This window comes from Macaca nemestrina, chromosome 18 (assembly GCF_043159975.1).
Source record: "Macaca nemestrina isolate mMacNem1 chromosome 18, mMacNem.hap1, whole genome shotgun sequence".
In the NCBI taxonomy this organism is placed as follows: domain Eukaryota; kingdom Metazoa; phylum Chordata; class Mammalia; order Primates; family Cercopithecidae; genus Macaca; species Macaca nemestrina.
In genome coordinates this window covers 83,355,926-83,374,254 of record NC_092142.1, presented here as the reverse complement: position 1 = coordinate 83,374,254, position 18,329 = coordinate 83,355,926, and the positions used below count along the sequence as shown (strand labels likewise).

Sequence of the window (18,329 nt, the reverse complement as noted above, 5' to 3'; positions counted from 1 at the left end):
AGTGGTACAATCTCTGCCTCTAGGACTGGAGCCATGCTCGTGCCTCAGCCTCCCGAGTAGCTGGGATTAACAGGTGCGCATCATCAGGCCTGGCTGCTTTTTTTTTTTTTTTTTTAATTTTTAGTAGAGACAGGGTTTTGCCGTGTTGGCCAGGCTGGCCTCAAGTGATCCGCCTGCCTTGGCCTTGCAAAGTGCTGGGATTACAGGTTGAGCCACCGTGCCCAGCCCTGCTCTTTATCTCCAAAAGCCTTCCCATAGGCCATTCATGATGGATTGCTGCTCACCCCACGTGGCCATTAACACACAGCTGTGGGTTTCCAACCTGGCTCCTTGTATGAAAAACCGTAGGTAAACACATCAAAAGAATAATAGCCTCTGGTATAGCACTTTATTTAAAAAGCCCTCATTTTATGATGAGGAGGTGGGGCCTCCAGGAAGACAATGGGCGGAGTGTGACCATCCTACCCACTACCTCGAAGAAGCCCCATGTATCTGGCACGAGTGGCCTGCGTCACTGCAAGCTGTGGCACAGATACATATATAGACGTGGTTAATAAAAATCATTGTGATTTAATAAATAGTGTGATGTTTCTGGACAGGCCCCTCCCTGTCTGTCCCAGAGCCAGTTGGTGTGCTGGCTGGATGTGGACCTGGGTCCCCGGAGCCCACGAGATGCCTGCAGCGTTCCCAGGAGGAAAAACTGAGTCACTGACAGAAGGCTGCGGCGTCCGTCCTAAAAGTCTCCCCTGAAGAGGAGACACCGCAGGGGCCACAGGCACATCTAGATGGAGATGATTAGGGAAGGTGCCGCAGAGTGAGGGCCACTACACGTCTTCGTGGTGCGTCTGGACTCTCTGGGTGCCGCAACAGTGTTTTTCGTATAGTTTGAGGAGCTCTGACAACATGAAGACGGATGAGGCCAATCCAGTTAAAACCAGCAAATCTGCCAAAGGGGAAAACAGAAAAGGGTCACAGAGCACACAACACAGCTCTGCGCCCCGGCAGGAAGCTCCTTCCCTGAACGTCCTCCTGATCAAGTGAGAGGTGCAGAGGACCAGCCCTTTTCCTCACCCCCAAGGCAGGGAGATCTTCCCAACCCTGGATCCAAAATGCTACAGTTCCAGAAGGGCCTGCCCATCTTTCAAGGCAAGCTGCAGGCAGCTCCAGAGCACAGGGTGGTCCGGCAGGCAGCTGGGGGCATGTTACGGACTCGGGCTGGAAGGGGAATGGGTTTCCTTTCCCGGCAGCACCTGTTCCAGCACGCTGGTGCTTGCAAATGTCCTGAGTGACCAGTCTGGGCTCCCTGTCCAGTGCACCCTGACACATTCCCTGGGATGAATTCCCAGCATCTTCCTCTGCTCCCGTCATATGCTGTAGTGAGGAATGATCCCTGGCTCCCTGCTGCCATGACTGCCAACATACGGGCTGCCAAGCACAACCCCTTCAGCCGTGGGAAGACGGCCTTCCCAGCAGGTAGAAACCTCCAGTGAGCACATTGTTTTGGGGCTTCCTGTTGTCTGTTCCTGCAGGGCATTGCTGGTGACCCACACTGCTTTTTGGAGGACAGGGCAGAATTGACCATCCCAGTCTTGCCTGGAACTCATAGGACCGTTGTCACTGCAGCCTCAGGCCTGATGGATAATTCCATGCCCCTCCAGATCTGAGCCACGACCCACTCTGAGCCCTGCCAGCGAGGGGGGGCCCATGAAGGCTGCCTCACCAGCCTCCCTCGTCCTCTACTCCGTGGTGGGGGTGACTGTCAGTACCGTGGGGAGAAGGGTGGGGTCGATGATTTGCCCCTGGCTCCCTCTTCCTCCCAACCCTGCCCCCACACCTGCCATCACTGCAGCTTCAGAGAAGGGTGACACGTTCACTTGGCTGAGGATGTCGAGGAGTTCCCTGGGCCCCACACCACGGTGTGTGTCCTTGGAAAGCCATGGTGACTGAATCATGTCCCTTCCAGCCAAAACCAGAAGACAGACCAGCTCCCTGTCTTCAGGTGACCAGATCGCTAAGTCACACTACTGGCCCCAGGGTCAAGTCCAGGCTCCCCAATCCCAGGCTGAGTCCAGGCCTTGCACAGCTCCCTCCATGTGCTCTGAGCCTCTAGCCTGACGCCTGTGATGCCGATGCCCCAGTCCCTATTCCTGAGCAAGGGGCCTCTTCCTGGAGGTTTCTGTGTGTCCTCTGTGCCTCCTCACATCACCCACATTAGAGTCCCTTCCTGTGAGGACAGAAAGGCCCTGAAGAGAGAGCCGGCCCCTGGTGAGTTCCGCTTTCCCGCGCTCGCCTCTCCTGGGCTGCAGCTCCCCGCCCGGCAGCTACCGCGCCCCCCACGGCCCTGGTCTGAGGTCACCTGTCGTTCCCGTCCCCGCCACTCACCGAGCACTCCCAGATTCTCCGTCTGGAAGACCCTCTGCAGCGGGGGGATGTAAATGACCGCCAGCTGCCCCAGGATGGACCCGAGGATGGAGTAGAGGAACATGCGGTTCCTGAGAAAGCCGATCTCAAATATCAGCTTGGTCTGTAGGGAGAAAGTGACATGGGGGATTGTGTGCTGTCCACAGCCCAGGTGCAGGCAGGAGAGCTCTGGCTGCCCACGCTGAGCCACAGCCACTCAATGCTGTGGGCAGGGCTGGGGCATTGCTGTTGAGAACACTCTGCAGCAAGGAGGGTCAGCCCTGGTCTCACCTGAGAGCGGCAGGTCAAGGCGTTGAAGAGATCAAAAAACACAAAACAAGTGAAGGTCATCGTCGTGGTGCGGGGAGTGCTCGCTCTGTCTTCAGGCATCTGGAAGGCAAGCGCACGGGCGAGAGGTTAGGCGGGACGAGACATCATTCATCCTGAACCAAAGGGCACAGGCCTGCCTCACGGCTCCTGGGGCACGGCTGGGGGCCACTTATAAGCTCAGTAATAGGAATGGGTCACAGCTTCCTCCAGGTGTGAGGTCAGTGGGTGCCACACCAGGGTCTCCCCAGCACATGCTAGTTTGCTGCCACCACGAGGATGGGGGCGGGGCACCCACAGCCAGAAGAACCACCACCTCCTCCAGGAAGTAACTGTCTCCCAGGGAGGTGATGCCTCCAGTTAAACCCACAGTGTGAATGTCACTTCCTACAAGGCAGGCTGAAGGATGGCTAATGCCCGAGGCGACGAGAGCCTGTGAGGTGACCGAGTGCAGCTCTGAGAGAAACCCTGGAGTCCTGCCCAGCTCTGAGCCCTGCAGGGTCTCAGGGGTGGGTGACATTGCAGGGTATGGCCAGAGCTGAGGTGAGACCAGCCCACGGTCAGAAGCTCCTGGGCAGTTTTTTTTTTTGAGACGGAATCTCACTCTGTCACCCAGGCTGGAGTGCAGTGGTGTGATCTCAGCTCACTGCAACCTTCTGCCTCCCAGGTTCAAGTAATTCTCCCACCTCAGCCTCCTGAGTAGATGGGACTACAGGCACCCAACCATGCCTGGCTAATTTTGGTATTTTTAGTAGTGACGGAGTTTCACCATGTTGGCCAGGCTGGTCTTGAACTCCTGACGTCAGGTGATCCACCCGCCTTGGCCACCCAAAGTACTGGGATTACCGGTGTGAGCTACCATGCCTGGGTAATGTTTGTGTTTTCAGTAGAGACAGGGTTTTGCTACGTTAGTGAGGCTGGTCTTGAACTCCTGACCTCAGGTGATCCACCTGCTTCAGCCTCCCAAAGTGCTGGGATTACAGGGGTGAGCCACCATGCTTAGCCAGCAGTTCTCACCTCAACTTCCCACCACCTGAGGAGACGCTCCTCTGCCTGGCCGGGGCAGCAGGCCATGGATACCCTCCTGCACTCGGTGCCACACCACAGGGCTAAGCCATGAGCGTGCAGCTAAGTCTTCTGGAGCACGTGTGTTAAAGTGGAGACAGAGGCAGGGCCTGGCAGCTCAATTCTTAGGGGTGCAGGGGTGCTGACGCCACTACTGGGACCCCACTCGGAGAACCACCGGGTTGGCCCATCTTTTTCACCCCAAGCTGGACAAGCGCAGGGGCCTTCACGGCCTTCCCAGGCCAGTAAGAAGGCAGGGGAAACAGAGCTGTTCTGCTTGGGGCAGACGGAGAGCAGGAGGAAACATGGATGCAGGGTTCCTGGCTAGGGTCCCTCCCCCTTCCCGCACATGTGCGACCTGCAGTGTGGTCACACGGGTCACCTGCCTCATTTCCCACCTAGGTCATTGCCCATCCTGGCCCAGAGCTCCCTGAACCTGCAGGCCTTGAAAAGTTGACCCAGGCCCAGATGCGAAGCAAACAGTCACCTCTAGAGCATAACACAGGAAGATCCTTAGCAGGTTTCAAATTGTTTGCCGGTGACAAGGGAACAGGGGGCATCCTGTCCCATATAGGAAGAAACCTGATGCACGGGGCCTCAAGTACATTTCAACTACCGTCTTGGCAAAGTCATCCCCACCCTGCCAGCCTCTGCAGTTCCCAGGCACACACCTGGCGACCTCCTTTCCTTCAGGGGTCACCCAGTCCCTTTGCCTCATGCTCCCCGTCCCTCTGATGGCACCACATTGTCCTGTGTGTGTACATGTTTGCCTCTCCCAGATGAGAGCTGGGGCAGGAGGGCAAGGACTGCAGTCCCCAGCATCTGTACGGCCCCAAGACTTGGAGAACTCTTACAGAACAAGAGGGGGCGGCCCTCGCTCACCTCCTTCCAGAAGATAAAGAGGGTCCCGCTGATGATGACAACTGCGGACATGAGGATCTTCAGGATGAGGGCTCTGCTGAGGATGGTGTCCCCCACACTCCGTGGTGGCTGCCTGAGGGTGTCTTTGTCAACGGGCTCTACCCCCAAGCTGCTCCAAACAAGACACAGACGCTTTGAAATGAACCAGGAATGAAATACAGGACCCTTGAGACATCTATGCATAAGCCTCCCAGGCACAGCGGGCAGGGCCAGGCATTTGCTGAATGCCCCCAGGCATCGCACCTGCCCTCCTCATGCCTTCCAGAAGCCCCAGAGCCCGAGTCCACGGGCAGCTGTGCCCCTCCATCTGTTCCGCAGGCTGAAGGAAGACCACCCACTGAGGCCAACCACACACAGTTCCATACACCCAGGCGATCTCCATCACCATGAGGCGACCCCCCACGTTGAGCCTGGAGAAACAGGCTCCAGGCTCCGCCCTCCGCAGGGTCCCTCATCAGCTGAGACCTGCCTCCAGCCAATTCCACACAGCAGGGTTGAGGCTAGACCAGCAGCGGGTGGCAGAGTGGGAGCAGCTCAGACATAGCTCAGACTAGCTTCGTGCTCCCAGGGAGAGCTGGCAGGAGAGGTAACCCTCACACTTGGCTTTGGGGACACAAATGAGGACTGTCTTTCCCTTGGCAGCTGTCACTGGTAATAACAGCAACACTGAGCTCCAGCGGAAGCAACGTCGGCGCTGCGCTCACACAGTTACGCATGCATGGCCACATGGGTCCCCTGACTCCAAAGTACATTCCTTCCCCCACACCACTTGGCTGGCCTGTGGAAGGGGATATTAAGGAGCGGGTGGACTCCTGAGCACCTACTGGGTAGCAAGGTGCTTTAGACAGCAGGAATAAAACACAAACTCCACCTCCACGAAGCTGACGTTCTAAAGGGGAGACAGATCACAATCAGACCCATAAGGAAAAGCGTGTGTGTATCTTCCTCTCTAGGGAAAAATACAGCAGGGTGCGGGGATTGAGTGGGAGTGCAATCAGGGAAGACTTCCTGAAGGCAGTGACTGGAATGAAGAATGAGAACGAGCAAAGCAGGTTGCCCAGGGAGAGCATCCAGGCAGAGGGAGCAGAAAATTCCATCCTCGCCCAGCCCTGCCGGCCCAGATACTTTCTCCTCTGCCTTCTACTCCCAGTCTCACCCCAGTGCAACACACTTCAGTTTTCTGGGAACTCCTGATGGAAAGCAGCAGTGTGTGTTCATCCCTATAGTCTTAGGGCACAGCCAGCAGCCCTGCAGCGGGGTAAGGAGACACAGGGCTCCCAGCTGGCCTGGCCTTACCTCTGCGCCGGCGGCCCATCCATGATGATGTTGATCCACAGGATCTGCATGGCGTTGAGGGGGCTGGGCAGGTTGAACATGGTGGACAGAGTGATGAGACTGAGGGCGGAGATGCTCCTGCGGGCCACACGCAGCCAGTCAGCGGCCGCCCGCCAGGCGTGGCCCTTAATGACACTCGGAATGCCAGCCTCTACTTACGTGCTCAGCTGGAATCGGACAAAGTTTTTGATGTTGTAAAAAATCCCCTTGCCTTCCTCCACCGCATTCCTGCAAGGGAAGAGAGCCGTTTACTCACAGAGAGGGCCTGCGGGAGGGCTCAGCCAGTGCGTTGGTTGCTGCAAGGGGCAGTGGGGACTTGCTCAGATGGACGCTGTACTTGGACCTCTGCTGGTTCCCTTTGCTGGCATTCTTGGGGACACATTTGTAAGAGATGGTAGTGTTCTAACAGGTGCCCCTTGGTCACTGGGAACTGATCCTTAAGCCATGTTCGCCCTTCTGTGCCAAGGGTACACTTGATACCTCCAATTGGACCATCAATTACTCTTCTGCCGAGCCCAGGGATCCCATCCCTGCCCAGACTCCCGAAGTGCTCCGTGCATCTCAGCGATTTACCAAAGAGAAGAGAGAGATGCAGCAAAACCAGTTAGGCCTAAAAATGAGGTCCGGGGGACGGTAAGGAGGGAGGGATGGGGAGGCTGAAGGACATCGCCTACTTCTGTCTTTAGAAGGCTCTTCACGGAAGCCCTTTTAAACCTTGACCTGGGGTCACGCATGTAGAAAAATCATCTATGCACCGCGCCCCGCCCCGCCAGATTTTACTAAAAAATTTTGCAAAAGAACTATAGAGCTGATATTACGACTTTTTTTTCTTTCTTTTTTTTTTTTACTAAGCATGTTAAGGCTTCCTATGGCCAATCAATTGTGGCAACAGCTTTGTAAAGTGCACGATCACACCTGGCCTCAATATTTGTTCATTTGGATTTTTTTATATCAGGTTTAAAAAAGTTTTCCCTCACCCCCAACTACTACGATTTGCTTATGAAGACAGTCTTAGAACTAGTTAAAATTAGATCCAGAGGGAAGGTAAATGTATTAAGAAAAAAATACAGAAAAGTGAAATGGAACAAAGAGTTTTGTGTAAACCCAGAACCTAAAGAGCACCTCGGTGGGGAGCAGTGGGGGTGTTTGCACCCAGGTCTCTCTTCAATACATGAGATGTATCTATTGACACGTGAGCCTCACACTGAAAATGCTCATTGTAATCCTTTCTCACCCGACACTCAACTGCGACCATGTATTTGGCCACAGGTTTTCCCTACAGATTCAGCTGCTGCCCACCAGCCTGAGCCCGGCGGGCATTCCCAGGAACACAGGAAATGCACCCACAGGCAGCAAATCCCATCCCTGCTTCATGTCCGTGACATTCCCCTGGGTGCAGCATGCGACTAGCCCCAGGGGCCGTGGACCCCATGACCCTGCTATGAAAGGCTCTTGGTGTTTGGGGTTCGGGGCACCTGCCACACTGAGGAGCCCCGAGATTCAGCTCTCCCTGGGGACTCTGCGAGACCCCCTCTGTCTCCACAGTAGCAGGTCCCAGGGAGAAGCTGGTGGCCCCAGGCATTTTTGCAACTAAAAAACTACCAGAAGGGCAGCTTACATGATGGCTGAGAAGTCATCGTCCACCAGGATCATGTTGGCGGCCTCTTTACTGACGTCCGTCCCTGTCTGCCCCATGGCGATCCCGATGTCTGCAGACTTTAGGGCCACCGCGTCGTTCACCCCATCCCCAGTCATGGCCACGATTGCCCCTGACTCCTGCAGAGCCTTTGGAAAGAGCAGGCAATGAAGGCCTGCAGCCCGAGGACCAGCTCAAAATGCCCGGTCACACACACCCTGTGGCCAGCCACAGAGACCTCTGTCTGGAGGGCACGTGGACTTTGAATCCCAGCTTCACCCACATTAGCTTGGGAATTGGGTGAGCCTTTGACCCTCTTGACCTCAGTTTCCCCATCTGCAAAGTGGAAGCAACAGTTCCTTCTTCCCAGGTCTGTAGTGAGGCCCAAACTGAGATGGCGGATGTGAGGGTGCCCAGCATGGTCAGGAAAGGCTCATAAAGGTGATCCATCCCCAGTAATAAATAGTAATCAACATTGTGGCTCTGGAAACCATGAGGTACCTGGTAAGTATGACTACCTTCTTTGAGGAGTAACTCGCATAGGGATTTACTCTGTAGAGCTAAAAATGATATGAAAGAAAGCCCGTCTACTAAAAGAGCTCAAGGGCCAACTTTCAGAGCACAGGCGAGAAAACTCAGCACGTTTTCTACCTTTCTATCATATGCAGGGTCAGAAAAATCACATCAGCTCTTTATTGGGCACCTGCTGTGTGCCAAGAGCTTCATGGGCCTGGCTTTGTTTAATCCTCTGCCAACCCTGTGAATTAGCTGACGGCATTAATAGTTCCCCCATTTTACAGATGAGGAAACAGAGGCACAGAGCTGAATGACAGGAATAATGCCAAAAAGCACCCAGCACTTTGGGAGGCCAAAGTAGGTGGATCACCTGAGGTCAGGAGTTTGAGACCAGCCTGGCCAACATGGCGAAACCCTGTCTCTTTTTGTAAAAATACAAAAATTAGCCGGGTGTGGTGGTGCAGGGCGTAATCCCAGCTACACGGGAGGCTGAGACAGGAGAATCGCTTGACCCTGGGAGGCAGAGGTTGAAGCAAGCCAAGATTGTGCCACTGCACTCCAGTCTAGGTGACAGAGCGAGACTCCGTACCTCCAACCCACCCCACCCCAACCCCCCACAAAGAAAAAAAAAAAAAACGAAAAAGACAGCTTCTGTTGTAGTTTTCCCCTTTGCATTATCCAATTACAGTTCCCAGTTTTCAGTGTATGTGGCAAGGGTCCCCCAGTTCTCCCCTCCTCCTCAAAAGGATCCCCAGGTTTAGTGGGGCTCGTGTCCACCCAGCTAGAAATGACACTTCCCAGCATCCCCTGCGGCTAAACCTGGGTCCATGACTGCGTTCTCGCCAAGGGGCTGTGAGCGCAAGTGACGCTGGCAACTTCAGAGCCTCGTCCTCTCCAAGGGAGCTGCCCGCGTGCCCCTGCTCATCCTCTTCCCCTCCCCCTGGCTATAAAAAGGTAACCCCGGGGGCAGCTGCCCCGGACCTAGAGAAGGAAGCCACAGCCAGGCCCTGTACTGTCACCCGACAGACGCATGAGCTCCCTGAGCCACAGTGTCTCTGGCCCGGCCCCAGCAGCGCAGCCTGTGCCCGCCTCACCCAGCGAACCTTGATGATTTTGAGCTTGTGCTTTGGGCTGGTCCTGAAGAACACGGACACCTGGACATGGAGACAGGGAAGGCGAAGAATCAGATTTCAGAGCTGTGACCCAGCCCCGCCGCCAGCCTTGCCTCCGGGGACCCACCTTCCCCACGCGGTCGGCCAGCTCGCCCTTCTCCATGCTGTCCACCTCCTCCCCAGACATGGCTTTCAGCTTCCCGTTGCACAGACCGATGTTTCTTCCTTTAGGAGAACCTGTTGTGAGGGTCTGCTCCGAGGCCCCTGTCCCCACCCCTCACTCCCAGCCGTACCTCGGCCACGGGGAATACCAAGAATAAAACCATGCTGGAGACCCTTTACTGAGGACCTACTATGCTGCGTGGCCTTGGTTCTATCCACAGGATTAACTTACACCAAATGCCTTATTATCCCCACTTGAAAGGTGAGGAAACACAAGTGACTTTGCAGAGGACACACAGCTGGTTAAGGAGTAACACTGGAACCCGACACAGCTCTGATTCCAAAGCCCATGAACCTTTTCACAGCCCCAGGCTGTGACAACCCATATAATAGTAACTAGAGGGACTGGGCGCAGTGGCTCACGCCTGTAATCCCAGCACTTTCGGAGGCCAAGGCAGGTGGATTCCCTGAGGTCAGGAGTTCAAGACCAGCCTGGGCAACACAGTGAAACCCCATCCCTACTAAAATACAAAAAATTAGCTGGGCATGGTGGCAGGCGCCTGTAATCCCAGCTACTCAGGAGGCTGAGGCAGGAGAATTGCTTGAACCCAGGGGGCAGAGGCTGCAGTGAGCTGAGATTGTGCCACTGCACTCCAGCCTGGGCAACAGAACAAGATTCCATCTCGGAAAAAAAAAAAAAAAAAAGTAACTAGAGCAGGAGGGCTGCTAGCCCTGTACTAATGAAGACTGAGGGTCAGAGTGGTTCAATGGTTTGCCAGGGGTACACAGCTAGAGGCAGAGGCAGACTGAAACTGTGCATGGCCATGATGCTGCCTGTGAAGACAGTGGATGAAAAGCCCCTGACACACAGTAGGTCCTCAGCATCCATGAGGACTTTTCCCCTTTTGCAGAACCTGCCAACATTTCAGAAACAGGAAACACCTCGGAAATTGGAATGCTGGCCACGAATACTCAGCGTCTTTTCTAAGCCCATAGGGCTAGGTGTGAGCACTCCTGACCAAGTTTGCTGAGGCTTCCCTTTGGTTGCAGCCCCCCACTGTAAAGGATGGATGGGTCCTTTCGTCCTCACCCCTGACCCTGTCCCGGTTACCTATGGCCAAGGCCGTCTCCAGAGCATCTCCTGTTATCATCTTCACGGACACGCCAGACTCGGAGAGAACCTGAACTGCTTCCTTCACACCAACTCTTGGCGGGTCAATGATGCCAACGAGACCCAGAAATGTCAGCCGCCCCAGCTCGGGCCCAGAAGCCAGAGCCAGAACTGAGGAAAGAGGGGGAGGAAAAAGGGGGAGTAAGGAGGGATCACCGGGGGCTCAGGGGCCATCTGTTTTTGTTGTGTCTGTTTTTTCGTTTTGTTTTGTTTAGAGGGAGTTTTGTTCTTGTTGCCCAGGCTGGAGTGCAGTGGTGTACTCTCGGCTCACTGCAACCTCACCTCCCGGGTTCAAACAATTCTCCTGCCTCAGCCTCCTGAGTAGCTGGGATTACAGGCATGCGCCACCAGGCCTGGCTGATTTTTGTATTTTCAGTAGATACAGGGTTTCACCATGTTGGCCAGGCTGGTCTCAAACTCCTGACCTCAGGTGATCCGTCCACCTCAGCCTCCCAAAATGCTGGGATGACAGGTGTGAGGCAATGTGCCCAACCCTTTGTTAGTCCCCAGCCAGCCCCCACCATGGCCCAGATCCTCCTCGGTCTGCGGAGGGCTCAGGCATCAAGTCCCTAGACTGAAAGGGAGGACAGAGATGCCTGCAGCGGCTCTCAGGCCTGCGCAGATGCACACCAGACGGAGAGGGGAGCCAGAAACAGCCGCGTAGCAGAAAATACCACTGCTGTCCGCTTGATAGGGTTTGACTGTGTCCCCACCCAAATCTCATCTTGAATTGCAGCTCCCATAATTGCCACGGGTTGTGGGACGGACCGAGTGAGAGATAACTGAATCACGGGGGTGGTTTCCCACACTGTTCTGTGGCAGTGAATTCGTCCCATGAGATCTGATGATTTTATGAGGGGTTTCCCCTTTGGCTTGGCTCTCATTCTCTCTTGGCAGCTGCCATGTAAGATGTGCCTTTCACCTTCGCCGTGATTGCGAGGCCTCCCCAGCCACGTGGAACTGTGAGTCCATTCAACCTCTTTTTCTTTATAAATTACCCAGTCTCAGGTCTGTCCTTACCAGCAGCATGAAAACAGACTAATACACCACTCATGGTATAAGACCCACCCCACTTCCCAACAAAAGTGGCCACAGAAACTTGTTTGAGCTGGCCCAGAATGGGACACGTGAGGCGGAGTAGGATAGGACAGTTCTGACAATTCTTGCCCTCATTTGCTCGGTGCTAACTCATTTTGTCATTGCCAGCAGACGTGGGGGAGCTGCACAGAGGTTAAGAAAAATTGACAGGGGAGCGACCCAGCTGAGGGGACTCTGAGCTTGCCCTGGGCCTTGACTCTCTTTTGGTGGCACAGAATCCAGGCCTAGCTCCTGCCAACCGGGTGATCTCAGAGGGGGTGGTGGACTTTTCACCTCACTGACACCAAAGACAGGGCTGGCATCCCTCCTGCACCGGTGACACTGCTGCTCTTCCTCCCCTTTTCCAATGCCCCACTCCCTGAAACTAGAAGCAGGAGCATCCCCTGCTTCTAGTGGCCACCTGGCAGCCCTCTGTCCCCAGAGGTCCTCACTCCTGCCTCCGTGCTCCCCTCACCCCGACTCTCCTTCCCGCTCCGTGGGGTTTGTCATCTTCCCCTGGATGTGTGTGGGGTGGGGGGTCTCAAAGCCCAAGATAGGATTCACTGACTCTTCCAATCCTCACAGCAATCACTCCAGGGGATCTAGCAGGTTGGGGCTTCTCTAAGTCACCCGGGCACTGCCCCAGGCCTGCCAGGCAGCAGGCATCAGTTCACGGTCGCCTGCTGAGGAATAACATCCCTTCTCTTCTCAGACCAGACACGGGTTGGAAAAATGCACAGGCCTTCTCTAAGGCCAGTTCCCAGGTTGTAGCTTTCCCAGCCACAGGTGGGAGACAAGTTCATTTGTAAACACAAAAGGACCTGCGTGTGGACTGGGGGACACAGGAAAAGGCCTCACTGTTCCTCTGCCACTGACCCATTCTCATTACGCTCTCCCCCAAAGTCTGGAGCAAGCCCCTGGAACGCGTCCTCATGCGCTGTAGCAGCACAGCAGACATCCGGGCGAAGGCGCTGGCTGCACTAGGCCGGGCTGTCACCCGGGCTGGCTCCGCTGCCTGGTGGGGATTCAGGGCGTGGCCTCACACAGGCAGGCACTTCATGGTGCCCAGTACACAGGTGGGGCCCAAGTGCCAGGAGCAGATTTAGAGGCCAGGACCACGTGGGATGTTTACTTACCCACGTGTCCACTTTTTTTTTTTTTTTTTTTGAGACGGAGTCTCGCTCTGTCGCCGGGGCTGGAGCGCAGTGGCCGGATCTCAGCTCACTGCAAGCTCCGCCTCCCGGGTTTACGCCATTCTCCTGCCTCAGCCTCCTGTGTAGCTGGGACTACAGGCGCCCGCCACCTCGCCCGGCTAGTTTTTTGTATTTTTTTAGTAGAGACGGGGTTTCACCGTGTTCGCCAGGATGGTCTCGATCTCCTGACCTCGTGATCCGCCCGTCTCGGCCTCCCAAAGTGCTGGGATTACAGGCTTGAGCCACCGCGCCCGGCCACGTGTCCACTTTTAAGTGAGCCGTTTCATTGTCAGCAGAGGCGCGATGTGACCAGAACAGGGAGCTACTGCAGGGCTTGGTCCTATCAACCATGACGAAAGCAGCTGCCACCCACACGCCGGATTTTCTCCCAATCCCTCCACTGTGCAGGAGGGACGCCACAGCTCTGTCTCTGGTGTCAGTGAGGTGAAAAGGAGCTTCTTACACCAGCCCCTCTCAGATCACCCAGCTCGCAGGAGCTGGGCCTGGCTTCTCTGCCACCGAAACAGAGTCAAGGCCCAGGGCAAGCTAAGACGGGACCCACTGTCTCTTCCAATCCCTATAGCAATCAGTGAAGTCACTACTCTCGTGCCTTCCTTATGCATACGGGGAAACTGAGGCACAGTATTTACCTGTGGGCCTATTGTAGACCCAGCGCTACACAAACCATTTGGGAGGCAAAGCGCCTGTGCTTTGGGGAATGCTCCCCTCACTCGGGAAGAGGGGACACATGCTCGGCGCTGGCTTCACCGTGCCCCAGAAAGCCACAAGGGTCTCGCTCTGTACACCTCTGAGCCAACTTGCCAGCAACCTACAAACTCTGTTCCCCGAAGGGGAAGACCAAGGCTCCTGAGCCAATAAGGCCAGCCCAATACCTCTCATTCCCCCCAAGGGAACACCAGTGCCTAAGGCCAGCCCAACGTCTCTCACCTCCCTCCAAGGGAACACCAACGCCTAAGGCCAGCCCAACGTCTCTCACCTCCCTCCAAGGGAACACCAGTGCCTAAGGCCAGCCCAACGTCTCTCACCTCCCTCCAAGGGAACACCAGTGCCTAAGGCCAGCCCAACGTCTCTCACCTCCCCCCAGGGGAACACCAGCGCCCAGCAGCGCTTCTAAGCACTTCCTCTGTACCTGGCTAGGGTGACAAATGACACCAGGGGACATGTGTTTTAATGTTCAGCCCATCAGGGAAGGCACTGGCTCTGCTGCAGAAATTTGAAAACGGCCAAGGGAGAAAATATATTCCTTGACTGAAAAGAGCTTCAGGTTTTCCTGATAAGAGGCAATGAGCAAAAAGACCTATTGGGAAAATCAATATTTGGGGTGCAGCCCATTCACCTGCCTTAGGAAACTCAGCAAGGGAGGGTCCCCCTCTTCTGGGGATTAATAGGGGTCACTGAGGAACTGGGATGAGGTGGGGGCCTGCCTTTCATGGGACCATCAGGTTCCAAGCACACGTCGTTGCTGTCAGCATGCTGCCTGACTCCTTGGGACAGGTGACCTCCTTGACTGGGGATCCTGCTTGAATGCACTTAAAAGTCAATGTTACATGCAAGCTTAAAGCTCTGGGCTGGGGCCACAGGCACTGACCCCGCAGACCGAGGGACCCCATCCTCTTCTCTTCCTGCAGGCAGAATGACCTCTGCTGGGGTGTCAGCGGCAGGGGGATGCCTCCGTTGTTGTACATGGTGCAGTAGCGGATCACCTCTTCCAAGGCCCCCTTCATGAAGTAAATGTCTTCCTGATCCTTAGAAAAGACAAAGGGAAGAAATCCACTACCACTGGAAGCCTTGGTTCATAGTAACCATCACCCCACTCTGCACAAGGTCACAAAGACACACACAGGGACGGTGGCAGCGGAGTTATTTACAGTGGGCTGGTGCTGTTCACAGGTGCTGGACAGGTTCGCTAAGTTCCAGAATCCCATCCACGGAATGTTTTGCAATCCAGAGAAAGAACAAGGTCAATCTTCAACCTGTACCACCCTTGTTCTTTTTTCAGTTCCCTTGTTACGGTCACTCAGAGCGTCTTGTATGTTGCATGCATGGGAGGAATCATCCCAGCTTGGACTATGCCTTTGGGGTGTGATTAACGGAATATTTCTGTTAGACTGTTGCCTCCCTAGGGCATCACCAAGTCTATTTTGTACCCACTCCCAGCACTTGGCTTGTCATAGTGAACCCACGTGAGTAGCTGATCATTTTTCCTGTGTTTTTGTTAAGCTCTGTCGTGACAAATATGTACACTGTAAGCTCCACGTGGGGAGGCCCTGGGTCAGTGAAAGTCACGCTGTATCCCCAGCCTCGCTACTGGACCCACCTGGCTCACGTGGGTGCACAGTGTTAATATAACACTGTTATAAGTTTATATAATATTAATTATATATGTTATTAGTTAACATATTAATTATAATACATATGTATTATATGTATGTATATCATTTATATGTATGTTACATTATATTATTTATATGTATATTCTATATTATATAATATATTAACTTATATAATTATAATATATTACATAATATATTATATAATTAATATGTTACTATAACAAGCTTATATTAACCAACACAGGCATCTAAGACACAATATTAAAAGAAAATCTTAGGGGGAAAAAGTAAATTACAAACACTATAAACAGTAACCTTGTTTTGAAAATACCATCCAGATGTTGTCATTTGCATATTTAGAATCTACAATGCTCCATCCCAGACTTAAAACAGAATTACCACTGGGTGGGTCGTGGGCAGTGAGGGAAGAGGGGTGAAATGAAAAAAGCTTTCATTTTTATGTCATATTTCTATACTTTTTCAATGAGAAATATTACCATTGCCTTGCAGGGAAAAAGATTTAAAGATCTAAAAGTTTTTTGAAAATCCATAATCCCTTCTAAACCCCTGAAATGTACAAGGGCCTGGCATGAGCAGGCCAAGCTGCCCACAGCCCTGAGTGGGAGCTGAGCAATCTGCAGGGGCAGACACGGTAGATTCTAGAAAGAGTGAGAAGGAAGAGGAGGGGTGGAGAAAAAGGTAGAAGGCAACAAAAACTTTAAAAAATAGCTTGTAATGAAAATCTGAAAAGTCACAACAAGTCTGAAAAGAAAATTTAAAAAATCAGCTGTAATGTCCACCCGGGGTGGCCACAGCTTGGTATGTGTTCCTCTAGTCAGGAACAACGTGTGTGCACACGCTGAGGCTCCACCCAGACACGCCTTCCGTACTGAAGCTTTTGCTTCCCGGTATGACGGGAAGGTGAGCTAAGAAGTATAAAAAACTTAGCACAGGGCTGCAAAGAGAGGACTGGCAAGCTGGCAACTGGTGTCAGCAGCAGGGCTTTAGTCAGTGGATTACAGGCTGGTAAATCTCAACATTTGCACCTGCATCAGAATCTGCAGAAAACGAAGGTTACTGGGTGCCATCCCTGGACCATCCGGCTCAGGAGGTCTGGCATGGAACCTGAGATCTGCATTTCTAATAAATTCTCGTGTGATAACAACCACGGCTACTCCGGGGACCCTGCTGTGAGAACTTCTGTTTTAAACAAAAAGCCAGAAGCAGAGCCAAGAGAATCAAAGGTTTGATGGTGATTAGGTTTTTCCCTGTATTTGGAATGTCACAGAAGCAGCCAGGAACTTTCAAATTATCCTTGAAGTCCGCATTTTGCGTGATTTCTGGGTGTGGGCCTGGGCGGAAAGAGAGAAGAGGCTGAAGATTGAAAGGGCTCACCTCAGTCTTCAGACTGCATTTCACCGCCATCCACTTCTGCTCTGAACTGAATGGAATCTCTTTTTTTCTTACGTATGAATTTTTAATATCACTTAAGTCCATCTAGAATAATAAAATGCACATTTTTAGTGAGTCATCTGAAGCCAATCTCTACACAAAACTCAGTCCATTTAAATTATTCATTGTTCAAACCACCTCTGGCAGATAAGAAATCCAAGCATTTAGCACACAGAAAAAAGGCCATTTTTTTCTGTGTGGAAAAAATGGAATGTCCCACCTAGAGAAAAAAAAAGTCTCTTCTCTTGGCTGCAGGGTAGACCCGATGGTCATTGCAACAGCTTCTATCTGAAATCTGCTTAGAAACAAACCTGCAGTGCTTCCGCCGGGAGGAACATTTCAGACTTGAAGGTGTAGCAGTTTCTCAAAAGGAACCCCCAGAGTCAGCAAGGCAGCCCTGCGTCCACAGCCTGGGGTCCTCGCCAGCCCTGCGTCCACAGCCTGGGGTCCTCGCCAGCCCTGCGTCCACAGCCTGGGGTCCTCGCCAGCCCTGCGTCCACAGCCTGGGGTCCTCGCCAGCCCTGCGTCCACAGCCTGGGGTCCTCGCCAGCCCTGCGTCCACAGCCTGGGGTCCTCGCCAGCCCTGCGTCCACAGCCTGGGGTCCTTGCCAGCCCGGCCCTTTGTTGCTCTTTGATGGCTTTTGGATTAGTGACGTGACAACTCAGAATCTCAGTTTCCCCAAGTGTAAACCAGCCATGACCCATGCATCCCACTGCCCTGCAGGGGGTGAAAATGGGGTGCAGCAGGGGCACAAAAAGCTACTCCTTTTACATAAAGTGCAGATATTCGTACAACAGTCTATCTGCAGTATTACATTTCAGGGGGAGGGGGTGGGGTGATTAGGGAAAAATGCCTAAAACTTCTCCTTAGTGGGGTTGAATCGTACCCCACAAAAGATATGTTGAAGCCCTAACCCCGGAACCTCTGAACGTGACCTGATTTGGAATAGGGCCTCTGTGGATATCGTCCATTTGAGGCTATTAGGGTTGGCCCTAAGCCAACATGACTGGATCTAAGAGGAGGAAGGCGGGGCGCGGGGGCTCACGCCTGTAATCCCAGCACTTTGGGAGGCCGAGGCAGGCGGATCATGAGGTCAGGAGATCAAGACCATTCTAACATGGTGAAACCCTGTCTCTACTAAAAATACAAAAAGTTAGCCAGGCATGGTGGCGGGCGCCTACAGTCCCAGCTACTCGGGAGGCTGAAGCAGGAGAATTGCTTGAACCCGGGAGGCGGAGATTGCAGTAAGCCGAGATCAAGCCACTGCACTCCAGCTTGGGCAACAGAGCAAGACTCCGTCTCAAATACAAAAAAAAGAAGAGAAGGAAAACGCTGCACGGAGCCATGGCAGGGAGCACCTCGTGACGGAGGCAGAGCTTGGTGTGAGAAGCCAAGGCAGGGATGTGTGTGCGAGTCAAGGAATGCCCGGGGCTGCCGGTGACACCCAGAAGCTGGGAGATGGAGCCTGGCCCTGCTCACACCTTGATTTCAACTTCTGGCCCACAGAGCTGTGTTTCAGTGTGTTTTGGTTACTCTAAATCACCAGCCAGTGGTGCTTTATTTCAGGACCCTAATCCAGGAGCAATAATGGAAGAAAAGTTGGGAAC

The 18,329-nt window shown here is 53.6% G+C and overlaps 2 protein-coding genes across 3 annotated transcripts in view; one reads left to right on the top strand and one right to left on the bottom strand.

Annotated features, from left to right (window-relative positions):
• MEAK7 (MTOR associated protein, eak-7 homolog) overlaps window positions 1–837 on the top strand; it is a 43,833-nt gene extending 42,996 nt beyond the window's left edge. The window contains exon 10 of the transcript XR_011616630.1: window positions 600–837. The gene's annotated coding sequence lies outside the window, so the exon portion shown is untranslated. The remainder of the gene's footprint in view (window positions 1–599) is intronic.
• The window catches only part of LOC105496774 (ATPase secretory pathway Ca2+ transporting 2), an 88,926-nt gene continuing 70,956 nt past the window's right edge, over window positions 360–18,329 (bottom strand). The window contains exons 16-28 of one of the 2 annotated variants that reach the window (XM_011767371.2): window positions 16,665–16,766; window positions 14,525–14,681; window positions 10,586–10,756; window positions 9,440–9,537; window positions 9,304–9,354; window positions 7,667–7,833; window positions 6,208–6,276; window positions 6,010–6,126; window positions 5,817–5,903; window positions 4,675–4,822; window positions 2,692–2,790; window positions 2,383–2,524; window positions 360–943 (exon numbers count right to left, since the gene is read on the bottom strand). In XM_011767371.2, coding sequence (XP_011765673.2) covers window positions 825–943; window positions 2,383–2,524; window positions 2,692–2,790; window positions 4,675–4,822; window positions 5,817–5,903; window positions 6,010–6,126; window positions 6,208–6,276; window positions 7,667–7,833; window positions 9,304–9,354; window positions 9,440–9,537; window positions 10,586–10,756; window positions 14,525–14,681; window positions 16,665–16,766 — 1,527 coding nt within the window. In that variant the 3' untranslated portion in view covers window positions 360–824. The remainder of the gene's footprint in view (window positions 944–2,382; window positions 2,525–2,691; window positions 2,791–4,674; window positions 4,823–5,816; window positions 5,904–6,009; window positions 6,127–6,207; window positions 6,277–7,666; window positions 7,834–9,303; window positions 9,355–9,439; window positions 9,538–10,585; window positions 10,757–14,524; window positions 14,682–16,664; window positions 16,767–18,329) is intronic. The other variant, XM_011767370.2, reaches the window with a different exon arrangement.